The sequence below is a fragment of the Crocodylus siamensis genome, chromosome 2, assembly GCF_052110815.1.
Source record: "Crocodylus siamensis isolate JL-2025a chromosome 2, ASM5211081v1, whole genome shotgun sequence".
NCBI classification, from domain to species: domain Eukaryota; kingdom Metazoa; phylum Chordata; order Crocodylia; family Crocodylidae; genus Crocodylus; species Crocodylus siamensis.
In genome coordinates, this window is record NC_143396.1 from 54823007 (window position 1) to 54843592 (window position 20586).

Here is a 20586-nt window from a genome sequence, read left to right on the forward strand (position 1 = left end):
TTGCAGCTAGGCAGGAAACTGCTCGAGGGCCAGGGCTGGAGCAGAGCTGCAATCTGCTGCCTGCATGTCCCTGCCCAAGATGCGTGGGCAGCAGATCACAGCTCTGCCCCGGCTCTGTACCATGCTGTCACCACCACAAGACCTCAGTCCCGGAGCAGCTCCCCACCCAGCTACATGCCCTGCCAGCACTGCTGGGGCCCATCTCCATAGAAACCCTGGTCGCACACTATCACGGCTCTGCTGCTCCTTGGGTGTCCATGGAAAATTGGCTGCAGCGGGCAGGGGCTGATGGGAAATGGAGTCTGCTGCTGGCCCAATCTGGCCTGCAGGCTGGATTTTCCCTGTCCCTGCCTTAGAGGCAGATAAAAGGCAATGTAGTTCTTTGCTAACAAGAATCTCCACTGCTTTCACAGAGGGGTAGGAGGTATAACAGTGACTGGATGGGGGTGGGAAGCATTTGGAGAATAACTGGGCAAAATCTTAAACATATCTAAGGAGTCAAAGGCAGCTGTCCTCCCAACAGGAAGTTTATGTTTGAGATCCTTCTGGACTTTTCAGTGGGTCCTGAATATGCAAAAAGAGAGTTGACAGGATGATAAATGCTGGGGGGGGGGAAGGGGGGGTGTTAAACCAACACATTTCTCCTAAAAGTAAACAACCATTCATGACCAAAATTATAATTGCTGTGTGCTTCTACCCAATGCAGATTAAGAGAAAGAAAAATATTTTCTGTAAAAAAAAGAAATAAGGAAGTAAAAATATTTTCTTTAAACAAAATCAACAAACAAAAAACAAACAAACATAAAATCTCCATTGGTGCCGTGTTAGTTCAGTCTAGTATTTCCTTAGAGAAAAACATCTTTAAATGTGAGAAGAATTAAAAGTTTAGCACTGACAACACACGCATGCCTCATTGGAAAGGGCATTATAATTTTGTACGTTTGACCCATATGACCTTCTGCCTTGTCCTGACTTGAAGGATGACTGAAGAAAAACCAAGGATAAGCAGAACATAGAGAAAATGTATTGATAAGGAAAGTCTGCCCGAAGCAGGGGGTATAAGAGGAACAAATACCATAACTGAACCCTGATTTTAGCCATAAGAGAAACGGAAATCTATTCATCAGAAAACTAATACAGTGCAATTCTATCAAGAATGCCAAGAATGATGCTGTACAATCTTTCTAATTATAATATTTTCAGAGCATTAGATATGGAGCAAGAGGCTACCGGAATAGGAGGTCAAGTAGAAAAAGAAGGGATTTGAAAACTGATTAAAATTCTTATTCCTGTTCACTTCCCTTTAGGAGATTAATACATTTTACTTCCCTTATCAAATATAACGTCTTCCATTGGGCACGACAGTTTTTTTTCTATTTAACAAAAGATTTCAACTCTATATAAACTAGAATCATTGATGTCACTAAAGCTCCAGAATCCGAGTTCTGTATACTTAATTGCAAGTACAGACTGCTATTGAATTATCAGTTTGATACTAGAGCAGTTAAGGCTTCTCACTATGGATCCAGAAGCATGAGTTGGAGCCTCTCTCTGGACTTGCACTGAAAATTATCCTCAGCCAATACAGCTGTAACTAGATACCTGATCACAACAGTTTGGGAGTTAAAACATATCTGGATAAGTTAAATGTGTGAGTGTGTGATATTTTATTGAACCAACTGTATGGTTAGGATAGACTGAGACAATCATAGAATCACAGAAGTAGGGTCGGAAGAGACCTTGTAGATCTACAGGTCCAACCCCCTGCCTGGGCAGGAGAAAAAACTGGGCTCAAATGATCCCAGCTAGGTAGGCATCAAGCCTCCTCTTAAAGACCCCCAGGATAGGAGCCAGCACCACTTCCCTTGGACGTTGGTTCCAGATCCTAGCCAGACCATTGCATTATCAGAATAATGCAATACATTATTCTTCAGTTTTTGAAAGCTTATCAAAGTTTATCCCAACTATACAGTTGGTCCAATAAAAGATAATTACCCACAAAAATACTTGCCTCTTGCATACTCCCTGGACCATCATAGCTACATCACTCCAACAATACCATATCTGGATGAGATCACTCCTTTCTGTGCCACGAGCTACAGAAACTGGTATGTGTCTTAACCATTCTACCCCAATCACCAAGTCTCAATTCAGGTGGACTTTTGACTCCTTTCGTCTTAAAAATATATATAAAATTTACAGATTTCCCAAAAAGGGGAAAAAAAAAAAAAAAAAAGTGTTTTGCTTTGTAATTACATTCCAGAACCCTATATTCAAAAATCAGGTTATATTTTCGACATTAATAGTGGTTCTTTAAAAATACACTAAGATTTCATTGATATGCTCTGCAAGTGATTTACCTGTTTCTTAGACCACACACAAAGATGCAACAGGAGTTGCATATTTGGAATGTATTTCAAAATATACAAGAGTCATAGCACGAATAAAGAGAGAGGCTTATGCTCAAAAAGGGCCTACCCCCTTGAAAGTGCAGCTTAATTACAGAAGAATTTACATTACTCCAAAACTATATTGTTTATGCTCTACTCACACAAGAAGAAACATTATCTTAGCAGACTGTTTGCCTTAGTTCTTTTTAAAGAATCAGTGAATTCCGTACCACTTTCCAAAGGCAAGTCTTATCACCCTCCATGGAGACAGCTAATCTCCTTTTGAGTCTCTCTCTGTTCTAGTTACTTGAAGATTTCCCCTCTCCCTACTACTTATTTTCTTGAAGAAGTGCTTTTTTGTTTTGTTTTGTTTTCTAGTTTCCTTCCCTCTTCCTGGCTGTCCTATTAAAGCTTAATATTTAAAAACAAAAAAAGACAGAAGAAGACAGGAAGGTTCAGTTCTTTAATTTACAAAATGATATACTAAATGTTATGACCTACACTCTTTTGCTATTGTCTAATGTCTGTTCTCTTCAAAACAGTTCTTCAGTGTAGTTTCAAAGGCTTTGTCATTGTCAGCTGAAAGAAAGGTGACAGAAATCCTTTCATTACTCAGACATGTGTTACTTCGCTCCTATGTAGCTCAAAGCTTCCTAGGTATCTTTAAGTCTCCTTCAGCACCGTTCTGACTTTCAGAAGTTTTTTTTCCTTCTAGCCTCCATGATCTAGAGCAGTGGTCTCCAAACTTTTTTGATCGCACACCCCTATCAGTAAAAAATTTTTGAGCACATACCCCAATATATGTATATTTATAAATTATATACATGTACTACTCGCGTACTGTACGTGACATGTAACCGTCTGACATACAGACCAAGTGAAAGTGCCAGTGTTAATCCATATATTAAATATTAGGAAAGCTTAATTTTTTTTTTAAGATAAAAAATAAATATAAAATAGAAGTTTTAATATTTTCTTCATGCACCCCAATGAATTGTCTTGCACACACCCCACTTTGGAGACCACTGATCTAGGGGTCAAAGCAGAACATGGGCATTCTATTCTGACTGGCAATTTACTCTCACCCCGTTTCAGTTTATTAGCTATAAAACTGATATACTACTACTTGCATAAAGGGTGCAGTGTTGCTTACTGAATTAGATGCTTGCCAATACATGGTAATAAAAAGGACTATATAATGCTAGTGCAATGGGGTTTTTTTTTTAACCTTTACACTGGATGTCTCCAGCTGCATATTGCCACATAGGAGATCAGAGACTGTGAAATACTTATGACTTTATTCCCACCCCTCACAGAGAAATATCATGAAGCAATATGTTTGATCAGGAGAGAACAGCAGTTGTTACCTGGGAAGAGCAGTTATTTCTAGATTTTTTTGAGATGCATCAACAGTGACCTCAAAAAGAAGCAGTAAGCTGCAACTACATTAAGTTCCAGCCTTAGAGAAGATTTAAAACAGGGATGACCAAAATGTGGCCCATGGGCCGGATGCAGCCTGCCAGGCCATTCTACCTAGCCTGCAGGGCCCCTGAAAAATTTAGAAAATTAATAGTTATCTGCCCTTGGCTGCCTGTCATGCAGCCCTCAATGGCTTGCCAAAACTCAGTAAGCAGCCCTCCACCTGAAATAATTGCCCGCCCCTGGTTTAAAGAGATGGCTGGTGTCAAAGCATAAGAGTATGAAATAAACAACAAGAAAATGCAGAATTCCCATTGTTAGTTCACCCAGTTTATTCTTCAGCCAAAATCCTGAGTCACTAGTAAGGGAAAAAAATTACTTGGCATTCACCCAAAAAGGAGGTAAATCTATCAAATGTAATTAGTTAAATGTCAAAGGTAAAGAAGTCAAAAGCAAACATAGGAAAGAATTTTCAATAGTACTTCTAAAGCTATCTTTTAAACATAAATGTATCTAATATTCTTCTCACCTTCAATATGCCAAACCAATAAAAAACAAAAAGTCAGGTCAGGCATCTTCCTAGTACAAAAGAGCATGTTCTCATATCATAAGATTTCACAAATATTTACAGTATAACTCACATTCATCTTATTAGACTGAATCTTATACATGCATTTAATTCTAATCCTGAAAGTGAACAGGAACCCAGTACACATCTTAGAACTGATGGTATGTATTGTTTACTCAGACTACTCAATAATCAGACTTCTATTAACTGAAGTTTAATGTGTGGTTTTTGTAAAGAAACTAAGGAAGCAGTATGAACAAATAGTTTAGCATTTAGGGTGTTTTAAAAAACAAACAAACTGTCATACACATTTATTTTGGGTTCTGTCAGCTAAATTTGGTTCTTTCCATCTCTTAGAGAAGTTCTACAGGCCAAACTAGGCTCTCCACAACCCGTGTACACCTCCACCATCATTTGCAACAGCTATAAAAACTCCAGGGGGTACATATGCTTATCCTGACCTTCAGAACATAATAAAAAAATAGAATTCATTCTCCTCAATGTTTGTCACCTCTACTACAGATGTTTCTCTTCTTTTAAGTATCATTTATTTTACTTGAACTGTAACCAAGCCAGTAACCATCAGGGTTCTGGAATAGATACAGTGTCCACAAGTTATTAGAATCACACTGGAAAAAAAAGTATTTTTGATCTAGAAGCCAAGATTACTTTGCTGCTACTTATTAACAACTGAACAAAGTAAAAAGCCCATGGAGTTCTTTCAAAAAACTCTGTGCAGTCTTGGCATTTCACTGTATTCTACTCAGTATTTCTAATAGTGGAAGAGAAAGTCGTATTATGGATTAAGCTGTAAGATTTTAATTCTAATACATGGCTGATTCTATTAAGCAAGATACTAATAGCCAACAGGAACGGTCTACATTTTCTGTTAATTAACTTTGTCAAAGCATTCTGTTTTTTTCTCCAAAATAGAGAATCATCCATTTAGAAGAGATCACAGGGGTCATTTAGCCCAAGCCCCTGCACAAATTCAGACTACGCTATTTCTATAAATGCTCATTTCATTAGAAAGGAAGGTAAACATGTTGGATCATAACCAGACCCTCTCATGATATCCTTTAAATTCTCCAGAATTCCTCCAAGGAAAATAGATGCAATTTTTGAGAGTACTGCTTGTCCTTCCCACCCGCCTTGTAGTTTACTAGTGAAGAACTTGAATTTGGCACCTTTAAATATGGAACCTGGACAGCCTTCTTAGCAGCTTACGAGTAAGCACAGATCTCTTAATCAATGCTTTACTACCAAAAACATATCCATCTCAGTTCTACTACCAGAACTGCTTCTAGAGAAATGCAATTTATGTTGATAAAAGGTGACAGCTTTAATATACAGAAGAAACGTAACCATAAGTGAGTAATGAGAACACCCCTAAGCACAGATAAATTCAAAATCCTTAGTACAGCTATTATAGATTTGATTTATACCAGTTCACCATTGTTAAAACTGTACCATAAAATCAATTCCTCTGCCATGCAATGTAAGTGAAGCATATTTCTGCCTATGGAACTGGATGACTTGTGAATTGTAGCTGTAGCTATCAATTGCCTATGTCATCTAAGAACTAAGAAAGCTGACCTTTGTAACAACGTTGTACAGTAACAGAAAGAGTACAGAATACAGACAAAAAGATGAGGGGAAAGTACCATTTTCTCTTTAAATCACATATTAATTTAGGTAAAATTTTCTTCTTTAGGATTTCCAGTTGATCTTGGCTTTGTACGTCTGCCTTCTGGGTTGGAATCACTTGGAGACCGAGAATGTCTTGATACTGGATCTTATACCATACTAGGCATCCTGTCAGCTATTAAATAATACAGTCATTTTGTAAAACTGGGTTCTCTATCAGTTCTTCACTGATCATATACAAGTATTTTAGAAAGTTATGTTTTTGGTTTTCTTTTACTGGAGTGATCTTACTAGATTTATATGAAACAGGTATTGAAGACTATTTCTGGAAAATATGTGAAGAAATATTTATTAAACATTTAATAAATCTTTATTATTTAAAGATGTATTCAAATATTTATTAAACCCATTAAGTTTAAAAAATCCAGACACTTCTAAACCCTGCCTTAAAATCAAGAAGCAAAACATTACTAATACACACTTAAAGGAATATTAGTTACTGTACCCTAAAAGAAAAAAAATACTCATTACTTAAGCTCCATTAAAGCTCACAAAATATTTTGCTACATTCACAGAAAGAATGAGTCTCCATCTTTAAGTGTTATCATCAGCACTGTTATTGGTTTATATACCCTTTAACAGTTAATTTTCCAAACCTAGCAGGACATCTAAAATCGACATTCATTTATAAGACACATTAAGCAACAACATTTTGTTTTTCAAAAACAAGAATAGTACCTGTAAAATTTCAATTTCTATCCACATACCTACTAGTCATGTGTAGGATAAGCAACCTCACTATTAGATAAAATGTTCAAATTTTTAAAACAACTTTATTACAAATGTTCTTGTAACTGCTGATATTAATACATATTTTCCTAAGGGTTACATGTCTATTTTATTGATCGTTTTCATTACCTGCTTTGATGGACACCTGCCTTCTATTATATTCTCCACTGGTAATGCACCAGCTCTTTTCCCTGTTCTAGAAGAGCACTTCATTCCATTACCAGGATACAAAAATAGAAATAAGCAGATAATTTAAAGAGGATTCAGCTGCTATTTGCTATTGTAAAAGCATGATCCCAGAACAGACTATAAATCTGCATTTTGTAAATGATGACATCACACTATTCAGTGATAATAGTCATGTAATACCAACTTGAGGAAATTGCTTCTAATGACAGCCAGTTGGCAGACATTTCACGAGTCAGAATAAAGAATTACTCTTCAACAGCCGGATTAGACTATTGTATGCTTGTCGTCCTCATTTGTTCAACCATCAAGTACAAGGTTAAATGAAGGCCTCTTCATTTTCACTGCTGAAGATAACTTCTACCTGCATGATTTCCTTTCAATTTAATGCAATAGTAGTGCTGTTTTATCCTAACAGGAGCATCATCTATTTTTAAACAAGCAGCTCACAGGTAGATATTGATATAGACTGCCGATTTGACAATTATATTGTACAATGGGATAAAAAAAATGGTACTTTGATAAACTTTACACTAATGTAAATTGCGCCTTACAGCTACAGGATCTTTGTCAGCTACTGCAATTTTTAGGGCTAACATTAACATTTATTTTATTTTAAAAAAAGGAAGGCTGCTGGAGCACCACAGATCCCTTCTATTGCTCCTCCTTTTGATGTCACTCACATTTTAACTTTCCAAGATCTCTAATTTAAAGAATTGTTCTTTCTTCAAGTTTACTTCCTCCACATTAATAAAACCCCAAATAACTTATTTCATTTCTATTTACTTAGAGTTCATATTTCTCCACCTTTATTTAAACATTTTAATATTATAAATAGCCTAAGTCTGGCTGTAATTCTTCATTTGCGCTCATTCAGGGGAAAAGAGGGCCTGAGTGGGGGAAAACCCGGCCTGCAATAGTAGGGGAACAGCAGGCCCGGCCCAACAAGGCCGTGGCAGCGGCTGTGGGAAGGAAGGAGCAGGCCTCCTCCCCCCACCCCCCCTCAGACCTGGGCCCACTCCTCCCCCATGTCAGCCCCAAGTTTGCTCCTTCCATCCCCCCATTGTCACCAGTACGGCCCAGGCCCCCCCCCCCCCGCAGCAGCCCAGCTTCTCCCCACCCTCAGGCCCATGCCCGCTCCTCCCTTTTCCCCACCACAGTAGCGGGGATGGGGGGAGCGGTCCCAGACCCCAAGCAGCAGGAGAGAAGGGGCAGTGGGCCCAGATGGGGGGAAGGGGGGCCCAGGGCTCCATCCCCACCCGCTCCCCCCTCCCCCATCATTCTTAACGGGCAATTAGCTGGTTCATTTATAAAGCTCATGAAACTTGGTAAGCTTTCAGGAGCCTGGCAGTAGTGCTCTGCTATACCAAAAAAACCAAACTACATTTGTCAAAGTTCTTAATTCCCCAAGATATCAAAGGAACAAATTCAACTTTAGAACACAGGTCTCTGCTGTAAATACTCTGAGGAGTTACTGAGAAACAAACATTGAGGCTTCTTTAAGAGTTCTTAAAAGTAACACCTACACTTTATTAGAATGATGCTAATTATAATAGAGGCAAAGAAAAAATTTTCTTCCTTTCCTTATTCACTACTCTCCAGATGCTTTTACCTAAATAGAGAGGTAGCCTAGACACATGAAGACCGATTGCCTCATTTCAGAAGCATTCAGAAGAAATCTCACTGGTCAGACTATAAATATTAAAAAACAAAAAGTAAACTCATTAAGATGGGTATTGTTCTTTTTACATAAATCAAACATTCGGTCTCCAGGCACCACCCTAAAACAAACAGTGATATTTTTCACCTCGTATAGATTTTGCTTCCTAGGTTTGCAAAATATTTGCTTGTGCTATATTGCAGATATGAGGTTAGTAGCATTTAAGCATCATTAGATAGGTCAAGGTGCATCTGGTAAGGATACACCACACCTATTTTTAACTGTACAAGCATTTAAGTCAGGCAATCAGCACATGTACCTGTACAAACGTCTAATTCAGAACAGGTGTTCTAGAGGTGGACAGAAAGTAGCAGAGAGACTTCCATATTAGTAAGTTGATATGTATCATTACATATGTATTAAAAGAGCATTATGTGGTCATGGCAAATTATACCTTGTACATCAGTAGCTCTCAACCAGGGTGCTCCAGTATCCTGAGGTGCCTTGATCTTTTTCAAGGGTGCCATACAATATTAGCTCTGTTAGGTGTGCAAACATGATTCAAAAGATAAACGCAGAGATTTCAAATAGGCATCCAGTGTCAAAAACACCATGAGATGTTGTGGGCTGCATTCTTCGCAACAGACTAATTTCTCTATTATCTTTCTGTAGTGAAAAAATGACTGAAAGCTAAGAACTGGCATTTTCTGATAGGTGCTTTGAATCTAAAAAAAGTTGACAACCACTACTGTAAGATACTACAAGAAATATTTGGAAAAAAACCCAGCTCTTTATGATAAAGGTTAAAGATAAATATATTACAGTTAATACAGATGAACCAAACCTGCCTATTGAAATATTTATAAATTTGTACCACAGTGTAGTATGCAACAACAAATTATAATAGTTCCTAGAGGATTCAAGCATGGATACTGAGTCAAAAGGGACACAAACTCAGCTAACTGTACCCCACGCCTTCAGAAGCTACCTGTTGAATTTCTGGTTAGAGCCTTTCACATATTAGCAACAGCAGTTATACAGCAATTCTGTTCTGCAGCAAATGTCAGTGGCCCATGATGCTGCAACAGGTAGTACTTTCTAATTTGTTGGGCAACTAGACAACTTGGCTAACAAAACTAAATTGTTCTCTACTTCCATGCAACAATACCAAATAGCCCAATGTTAAAAACCCAATCCCACATTTTGCATTATGACAGAAACATGGCACAATTCTTGTTTTGAAAAAGCCCTAGAAATAAATCCAGAACTTGGAGCCTTCAAAAGAAAGGGTTCTGCTATGCTTCACTCATGGACCTCTTGAGTTCAGCCCTTGGGAGATGGACAGCAAAGAGTATTATATTTTGCAGCTGCCACTTCAGGCACAGTGGAAAGGCTAACTTAATGATAGCCAATTTTATCCAGAGCCAAATGCAAAACTAGCAGGCAGCACTCACCGCTATGAACTATTTGAAACAGTTATAGAAATCTGCATCTTTATTTTTTTTAATGGGGGAGTGTTTAAAATATTTGAACATTAACATATTGAATGTGTGATATGAAGACTGTTCAGCCTTTTAAAAAAGGAAGTAAAAAATATAACACTAGTATAAATAAACATGCCATTGTATACACAAAAACACAATCAGTACTGGTATTTATATTTTTATATTTTTAGGAGATCTGAAATCTTCAAAAATAATGAGGAGAAGGACTTAAAAATAAAAGCTCTCAATGAGAAAAAAGGCAGACTTGGGAGACTGCTGCTGTACACCTTTTAAATGTTGTTTAGGTTTTCAAGTGTGGTATAATTACTTGCTCCTACACTAAAATAAATAGGACTCTAAATGGTACTGAACTCTGTCTCAGTGTAGGATCAGAACCATGCTGTTTGATCTGAAAACTTATTTTGAAAATGGATATTCATCTTGAAGTACTGCATATTAAAATGTATAGACAAAAACCCTGGCTATATGACTGCTTTAAAATAACAACATAAATTATTAATAGTTTGAACATTAAGTTGAAGAGAAGCACCTCGAAAGTAAAATCTGTAATAAAAAAAATAATCTCAGAAAAACAAAAAACCTTTTTCTAATGCTTAACAACTATTCAGATTAACCAGAACATCTGTAAACTGATAAGAGTTCCTGAAGTTTTACTTTACCAAGGTGACGATGTGGAAACACGCTGCAATTGGAAGGCAAAAAATCTGTCTCTTCATCCTCATCTATGGTCTGTCCTAATGAAAGCAGGCTGACCCGTCTCATCTTCAGTAGCCTTGGGGAGCTTTCACGAGTTGTATCTCCAATATCCAGAACCACATCTCCAGAAATGACAGCAGGAACAACTTTTTTAAAAAATTCCATTTTTCTGGAGCTCCTTCTATAGTCCCAACAGCAATTAAATTCAGCAATTTAGCTTCATACAATGCACCCAGGTACTTGTACTAACTTCCTTGAAGAGACATTAAGGTGGACTACTCAAACTACTTTACATAGTGATATCATGTTGAACCTGGGTGGTGCCAAACACTAGTACGTCAGCTGCCAGCTGCTGGAAGGCAGATTTTAAGAGGCGTTTACTGCACAGACTGATAAAAAACCAAACAACAAGCCACTAACTTAAATATACAATGTCTGTTAACTGCTATAGAGTAATGTTTAGCACTGCAATTACTTTAAAAGGAGATGAATTTATAATTATACATTAAGTTCTTTTTTTCTTTATAGTTACATAGCTCATTTTAATTAAGGGTGCAGGGAGGAGTATTCATCTGCATTCAAAGATAACACTTATCTTTTAAAAAGTCCACTCACCAGCTTTACAAACAGCATTACTAACTTCAGCATTACATGCCTTAAACCAGTTATACTCTCTGTAGAGTAGGCAACAGCATCAACAACATTTTATTATGCTAAAGTATATTTTAGCAGGGTTCTTTTACCATTCTTATCACCAGAATACCTGAGCATCTGAGTACCTTAAGCAATGTGACTACACATCTATTCACATGCTGTTTGATCACTCATCTCCTCCTCAGGGGGTAAAGCATGGGCAACTGAATGCCCTGTTTTGGTAGGCTTTTAGGGTGCTTTAAAAAGAGAGAGAGTGAAAGAGAAGGGGAGAGAGAGAAGTGTTGCTATGTATTTATGTTAGAGAAAACACTATCAAAGGAATGGAGACTTATTTGGAGGAGAAGGTCTTAAGAACTATGACTGAAGAATCCCTTTGCATTTCTTAAAATACTTTTTACAAGCTGGATTTAAAAACAAACAAACAAACAAACAAAGCAATATACGATTATATCTACAAAGTAAAATAACCTAAAGCTAAAATAATAGGTCTCATAATATACTAAGGAATAAGTTCTCGCCCTTCCCATGACCTTGAGGAAAATATCAGACATCATTCAGATATATTTTGTATACTACTAGTTATTTTGAACCTCTGTTACTGAAGAGGCAACAAACTTTTAAACAGCTATTTTCATCAATAAAGCAACTCATTATCCTAGTCATATTTTCAAGACACCTCAAAATCATTCATACTAACCATGTTCAGCTTTTAATACATTGCAGTAACTATATTTTATAATGTACTCTCTTTGAGACCAGACATTTTCTTATTTTCCTTCAAGTTTAATTCAAGCATCAAACAAACAGCACAGCCTGCTTCATATATAAAATTCTAGTCTTTAAAACTGAATAACTGATTACATGGGTGTTATTAAGCAACTGTAAAGTTAAGGTACCATCTTCTATATCTCAGCCACAAAGAATTTCATAGTACATAGATATTAAATTAAGCTAAAAGTTAATACACCAATATATCAATCGATATCCAGTCATAATATTAATGAATTCTAAAAAACGGTTTTCCAACTTTCAAATTCCAGTGAAGCAACTGAAAATGTAGATCTTTAGAAAAAAAGTGTCCCCATTAAATATGCTATTGGAATTAGCTCAATTATAGTCTGTATTTTTCTATATAAAATTAAATCCAACTTTTGATAGTACTAATATTATCACTCACACAAAAAGTGTGACCTCCCTCATGAAAGGATTAGTGATATGCTGCAAAGAACTGAAAGTAGTTGCACGAATAGGAAAAAACTGCAGAAAAAAAAAATGCTCAGAAAGAAAAAAAGCATGTAAATTTCAGGTGTCTCCATCCTAACCTGAAATAATTAAATAGATTAAAAAGTGCTGCATAGAGAATTGGCAATTATAGGCCAAGGATTTCTTAAAATATAACCAACTTTTATATCCCTAGGCTCAGATGTGTTTAGATTACTATTTTTACAATTGCCTAATGAAAATATGACCCTCTAAACATTACTATATATAAAGCATCTCTGGGTGCTTTTAAGTTACCAGCTCACATTCTATTACGTGTGTTACTCTCAAGAACATCAGCATCACTCTGAAGCAGGAGGGATTTTTTCCTATCTAAAACAAAAAATTTGTGCCCATAAGAGCACAGTGCACCAATAACTTTTTAGAATAAGTTCAAATGCATTTGTGAGTCTAGCTGTGTTTCCTGCTTCAGACAACATTCTATCAGGAATTAACAGACAAAACTAAAATTATTAATAAGCCATTATAATTAATTTGAAAGTTCCCTAGTGGTGTGACAAACATATTAAATGTCCTTTTTAACAGACCTACTTAACACACCAAGTACATAAAATGCCCTTTAGAACTTACCGCACCTTCAAAGTCAATTCATTTATCCTGATTTTGTGAATCTTGGGCTGATTAATGAGGAAGAACTTCTGGACCTAAACCAGAGTCAAATGAACTGCTTCATCTAAGGAAGAAAAATAAATAAAAAAAAAAAAAATGTTGAGCTTCTACTGTTAAATATTTATACTGAATAGTCAGACACTAGTCTGAATATTTGCATTTCTGCTTTCTTTTTAAGTTAACCTAGCATTTAGTGTATTGGATGCTAGCATATTAGTCAACATAATGGATGCTAGCATATTTGCCATGATACAAACAAAGACTTAAACATGTGACAACCTTTCAAAAAATGTAAATTCACGTGTGTAGCCTCCAAACAATAAATAAGCACCTTGCAAACACAGGTAGAGTAGGCAAATGTATAAATTAAGCAAAAACTAGACTTTAAAATAAAGTTCAAGTTAAGGCAAAACAGAGTGCCCGATACCCTTGACTATTAAAAATTAAATTGCTCAAAAAGGTACTGAAATAGAGCTCAGGTGTTTTAATAAGAAGTCAAGTTGTAATGTCCTCTCCAGTGGTTCTGTACATTTGGAAGGAGAGAACAAATCAAGAATCATATTATCATAATATCCTAAGAAAATTTATCCACTGATAATCAAGTAGAAAGCTTTCCTGCACAAACAAGAACCTAGAACAATTTTCTACAGAATATAAACTGCAGGTTCCTGTCAACTTGGCTGTATGTACAGTTTCTAACACTTTGTACATAAACTGACTGTGGATGAATTTAGGCTGGAAATCAGACCATCATTATTACCATCAGCTTTGTAATGGCTACCCAATAAGAACGGCAGCAGCAAAAACCAAAAACCTTCAAGACAGACCTTGATCAATTTATGAACAGGATTGCGCGGTGTTTAGGCCCTACCTAAATCATAGAGACTGCCTCTGTTTTTCATAGTCATGGCATGGTTTCTGGAGCCATTTTCGCAGCACAGCATGGCACCTCCCTCTTCACCCCCATACCTTTCATTGGCTATGGGGTCCTGGAAGTCCCACCCCACCCTGGAGATTGCCAGATGGCCATCTGGCAATCTCCAGCGAGGGGCAAACTTCCAGGACCCCTTGGCCAATCTCCACCCCACTTAACCTCTCCCTCCTCCCCATACTCCAGGATGCCAGGGTTTCCCATGCTTTTCTGTTTGCAGCAGCTTTTCCCCCTCCCCCACCCCACCCCCCACTGGTCACTGCCGTTTTTGTATTCTTTCACATGGACTGGGATTTTTTCCACAGGGGACCCACCAAATTGGCAACTTCCATGGAAATTGCATGATCATGAATTTGGTATGTCCGTAGCAATGTGGTTTGTTTGTAATAGCAGAGAACTGGATCTGATAATCCAGGAGATCCCTTCCAGTCCTAGTTTAAGAGTGTGCAAGGGACAGAAGATAGAGGCTGGAGATTCCATGTTCCCAGTCATATGGTTGTATATGCACTGCAGTCAAGTTTAAGACTTATACTACATTTATATTCAATTGCCACAATCTTCCTATAGAAACTGGTAAGTAATAGTACCCTGATTTTACAGATGAGGACACTAGTACAGTTTAAGTAGCCTAACCACAGCTAGAGAGATACCACATTAGGGCAGAAGTTATAAAATGTCTGTATGTTTTTACTCTACCGCCAGATTAGTTCACTAGGCTGCATCACTGAACTGCCCCTCCTCTATTCAATACTTAACATCATGTTATTGAATTGCTTCCCCTTTTGGCTAGAGGTCAGGCTATATTCAGCAGAGAAGCCAATTCCAATGCATCTCTAGTGCTGCACACTCTCCTAGACTTTCCCTAAAATTCAATAATGACATGCAGCCCTAGACAGGATCAATCTACACATGAATAATATTGCTTCTGGGGGCTTTTTTTTTTTTCTTCTACATGTGCACCCAGGACCGCGGCACACTGAACCCAGGTGGTGCAGCCCCAGCTGGCGGGGGGCCAAAGGTCAGCCTACCAGCCCAGAACTGCTCCGATACAGCTCAACATGGTATGGAGGGCCTGGCTGGAGCACAAAAGGTGCTTCGGTGCAGGGCTAGCCAGCAGTTAGGGCTAGCCACACTAAAGCACCCTCATGTTCCCAGGCAGCCCCATCCGCATCTATACCTGTGCTGAGGCGGGGTGAATAACTCTGCCATAGGATGGTACTTTTATCTGATAGTACCAACCTATGGTTGAGTTAAATTAGTTACTCCAGCTGGATGGCTCCACACATGTAGACTAGTAACACTTTACTGCAGAGCTAACTAGGCAACTCTGTAATAAGCATCTCATGTAGACATGCCCACAGGTCCCCAGAGAACAGCCCTTGCAAAGAACCAGTGAACATCTGAGGGGACAACTGCCAACTTTTCAGATCAATAAACCAATACACACTAGTGCCCAATGCCCCTCAAATAGGTCTAAGGGAACCTGTAGACACCACCCAGTGAAACTGCCTGCAGCCCCACAGTCTCTTGGGTTCACCCAAGCCAGCATTTCATTCCTGGTCTGGCAGATGGATAGCTTAGACATAAGCCAGACCAAAAGTCTCCCTCTGTCTGAGGAAGGGTGTCTGTGCCTGAAACCTTGCAAATAACATTTTTTCCCCCATCTATTTAGTTGGTCTAATAAAAAGAGATCACACATCTACCCAAAGAACTTTGCCTGCCTATGATTTTAGGCAAACACAGCTATAGCCAACAATGCTTGAGTATTAAAAAAATTGGACAGATGCTGCCATACCTTCACCCTTTAGGCCCTTGCTTATACTGCTATTCACAAGTATAGAATGCTCACTCTGAAATTGAAAAGGATCCCTACAGCAGTTTCCCTGGTCATACTGGGAAAAGGAAAGAAACAATGACAAGAAGAGGTTTCATACTAGTTTTTTCTCCCCCAAATCTTGAGAGGGGGAACTTCCCTAAGTTAAATGATGTGTTACTGTGGTTAGTGGTATGGTTTCCTCCAGTACGGGCTGAATGAATGGACTTTAAAAAGAGGACAGAAAACTGGCTGAAGCATCAGGCTCAGAGGGTAGCTATCACTAGCTTGATGTCTAGTTGGCAGCCACTATCAAGTGGTGTGCCCCACGGATCAGTCCTGGGGCTGGTTTTGTTCGATATCTTCATCAACAACCAGAAAGATGACAGAATGCACCCTCAGCAAGTTTGCAGATGACACCAAGCTGAGGAGAGTAGTAGATACACTGAAGGGTAGGGTAGGATTTAGAGAGACCTAGACATCTGGTCTACAGTGCTGCCTGAGACACCTGGACAAACTGGAGGATTGGACCAAAAGGAATCTCATGAGGTTCAACAAGGACAAGTGCAAAGTCCTGTACTTAAGACAGAATGATCACATGCACCAGTATAGGCTAGAGGTCGACTGGCTGAACAGTAGCTCTGCAGAAAAGGAGCTGGGGATTACAGTGGACAATAAGCTGAATACAAGCCAACTGTGTGACCTTGTTGCCGAGAAAGCCAACAGCATGCTGGGCTACATTAGTAGGATTGTTGCTAGCAGGTCAAAAAGAAGTGATTCTTCCCCTCTGTTCTACACTGGTGAGGCCACACCTGGAGTACTGTGTTCAGTTTTGGGCCCCCCACTACAGAAAGGATATGGACAAATTGGAGAGTCCAGCAGAGGGGAACAAAAATGGTAAAGGTGCTGGGGGATATGACTTATGAGGAAAGACTGAGGGAGCTGGGCTTATTTAGTCTAGAGAAAAGACGACAGAGAGAATTTAACTTCAGCCTTTAACTACCTAACAGGGGGCTCGAAAGGGGACGAATCTAACTGTTCTCCATAGTGGTAGATGACAGAACAAGCAGCAATGGCCTCATGTTGCAACAAGGGAAGTTTAGGTTAGCTATTAGGAAGAAGCGTCTCACTAGGAGGGTAGTAAAACACTGGAACAGGTTATCCAGAGAGGTTGTGGACTCTCCATCCTTGGAGGTTTTTAAGACCTGGCTAGACAAAGCCTTGGCTGGGATGATCTAGTTGAGCTAGCTGAGGATGTTCCTGCTTTGAGCAGGGGGTTGGATTAGATGACTTCCTGAAGTCCCTTCCAACCCTAATTTTCTATGATTCTATTAAAAAATAAAAATCACATGACAAATTGCACAACACAACAAGTCAAAGACTGCAGTAAGGAGCTCCAGGGTCAACTTTGCAATTTAAATATTACATACTTTAACAATATTATATCAAGAGGTTTACTGAATAATACGAGCCTGTTCAAATTAAAACAACAAAAACAAAAAAACCTTCATTTAATGATAAAAAGACAGGGAGAATTGTTTCCTTCCTCAAAACAGGGCCAACTATGATCTCTGATTTAAATATGCAAACTCTTCACAATCAAAACACCATGGACTCTCCAAACAATACAAAATTATCATTCTCATTAGATCAGAATAGTGGTGTCCAACTCATTTGGCCCCATGGACTAAGTGAGTGGTACAAGACTGGTCCACAGACTGGATCCAAAACACAGAGCCAGATCATTCCACAGAACTGGAATTGGGTGACATCAGCATTTTATTGCTGTTGCTCTTAGAGCCATGGAAGCCACCACCATCCCTCCTGCCAATAAATTTCTAGCCCAGCAGACAGCACTGTAGACCAGATGCTGCAGTTCTGCAGCACAGATTATGGGGGTGGGACTCTGTATGAATCCAAAATTTAGTGACAAGATATGCCTCAGCAGCATTAAATTGCCATGGCTCTTGGAGCTGCAACAATTAGCTGCCCCAAATTTCTGGACCTCTGTATCAGTGACATGGGCTCCACAGCCCAAGTCTTGTACATTCCTAGTCTAGAATGAATGAGTAATACCTGAATGATGGTTCAATTACCCTACTCAGAAAACTGCAAAATTACAAGATCTGTATTACCATCTCTCTTCAAATACAAAATGACCTGAAATTTAAGATGCACCCAAATTTTTTTTATTCTTAAATTTAACAAAAAAAATAAAGCAACACAAAAAACATCCATGACGCATACAAGAGCTTCTCTCTCTCACACTTCTTTCCCCCCTCAATTTAAGATTCAGGAAATTTTTGGAAGAACGTTTTTCCTTTTAAAAAGTGTATTATATTCAAAGGAATATAAAATGCAGAAAAATGCAATTACTATTTAACTCAAAGTCACTGTTAAACTGTAACAAATGCATACATGATATCTCCAATATGTTTTTCCTAACATTAATAAATACACACATTGATTGAAATTTATTTTGACCTAACTGCACTGAAATGTATTTTAAGCATAGGAGTTCAGGATACAGACTCAAAAATCAGAACTTCCCAGTCTTTAAGACTAGGCACAAACATTCAAAAAGCCCAAGGCAGAATCAGTCTAAGTTGCATAGTTTTCTGTAAGCAATGTAGTTTAGATTGGTAGTGAGCAGAATCCTTTGGTGGGGGTAGGGGCAATCACAGACTAACTTCTACCAGTTTTAAACCAAATCTGTGTGTACTAAACTTCTGTTACAATTATGGACCAGTTTTGTGTGCCAAACCACTCTTCTGCTCCAAGTATAAACCAGTTTACGATCACTTAGTGGTAAAACTATAATGTCTGTACCTGGCCTACAAGTTAGAGGCTACTAGTGGGACAAGAAGAGTGGAAAAATCCTGATCATACATTGTTCACTTTCCCTTTCAGCATTCATTCTCTGCCACCATGTGACAGAGGGTACTGGGCAAGATGGACCTAGGATCTGACCCAGTAAGTGGCAGCTCTTGTGTTCTCCCTGTAGAAATAAACAAGTAAACTTTGTCTCACCGAAAAACATTTTTTAAAAATCTAAACAGGCACATCCCTATGTGAAGTATACAAAATTAGCTAAAGAGAAAATATAACTAAAAACTGTCTGCACGAGAACTTTGAATATTCTCATAAATAAAAAATGGACAAGCAGAAATGCCTGGTAGATAACACATCTGGTTGCTCAAATATTTGAGGCAGGTATGTGGATTATTAATAAATTTTACTCATTTCACATGTGATATGGCACATTTTTCCTATAATACTCAGAGTGCATGATGTTATGATAAAAGCTACTAAGAACTTCCTTAAACATGGAACAAGGGATAGGGTGGAGAGAAAAGAGGATGCAAGGGAAATCACATACACTGCATTTTTAAAGAGGTAGGGCATTTAGCCCTATTTATAAATTAAAGTTAATTACATAATAAAAAGGTTTTTCTCCCCTTGTTCAGTGTGTTGAAAAGAGAAAATGTACATTCAAAGAATATGAAACAAAAACCAAGTCACTGTTACACAAGTGTTCCATTTCTTAATTAAAAGAATATATTCTTCCCTTTTCTCCCATAAATGGAATGAAGCTAAAGCAAGTAGTTTGGTGAGAATATGACATTCATGGCATATTCTCCACAGCCCTGCAAAGTTCCTTCACTGACGATAAGTGCTGAGCTTCCATAGATTTTGAGAGTAGGACAATGCTGAACTTGGCACCACATGCACCAACCACCCCAAAAGCTAGCCAATGGATACTAATGCTTGTTCATTCAAATCCTCAAATTTTTCCAGACTACTATTGTGTAATCACTAGTCATACAAGGTCATCACAGTTCCCAAAAGTATACAAGTCTGGGTAGCCAGTGTACAAGGGCTAGGACCTTAAAATATTTAGGAGATGAACTATTTTAGGGCTGAACTGCTTGCTCCTTCCACAAAATAACAGAAATTCTTTGCTCAGGAAAAACCTTTCCATCACCAATTCTCATGTGAAATATGAAACATAACAAGAAGCATAATTCAACATCCTGCTTGTCAGACACCTCTGAGGTGAACAGGCTGCTCCAATTTTTATCCAGGCCTTATTTGCATAAAATTAAAATTTTTCCAACCAGGAGAATATACACTACCCTGGAGCTCTCTTGTGATAGATGAATTTTCATTTTGACCAGGGAGAAATTTTACAATCTTTGCATTCTCTTATGCCTGTGGAAGGGCATATGTGCACAAAAGCTTGCAAACAAAGAAAAAAATTGCAACCGTCTAGTTGGCCTAATAAAAAAAAAAATCAATGTTTAATATGGCAAGGGAGAGGATGAGTTTGGGAGAATGGCCTATTTTGTATGTATGGAGATTTACAAAATTAGTTTGCAGGAAGAAGGTAATCAGGGCTCCAATTAAACATAGCGACATCAAGTGAGCAATCCAATAC

The 20586-nt window shown here is 38.2% G+C and overlaps 1 protein-coding gene across 5 annotated transcripts in view; it reads right to left on the reverse strand.

The window, feature by feature from the left end:
• The window catches only part of FRYL (FRY like transcription coactivator), a 246895-nt gene extending 235826 nt beyond the window's left edge, over positions 1 to 11069 (reverse strand). For 3 of the 5 annotated variants that reach the window (XM_090035899.1, XM_090035897.1, XM_090035896.1), the window contains exon 1: positions 10824 to 11068. In XM_090035899.1, coding sequence (XP_089892025.1) covers positions 10824 to 11025 — 202 coding nt within the window. In that variant the 5' untranslated portion in view covers positions 11026 to 11068. Of the gene's footprint in view, positions 1 to 10823 lie in introns of all 5 variants that reach the window. The other 2 variants (XM_090035895.1, XM_090035898.1) reach the window with 2 other exon arrangements.
• Between the last annotated feature and the right edge of the window lie 9517 nt (positions 11070 to 20586).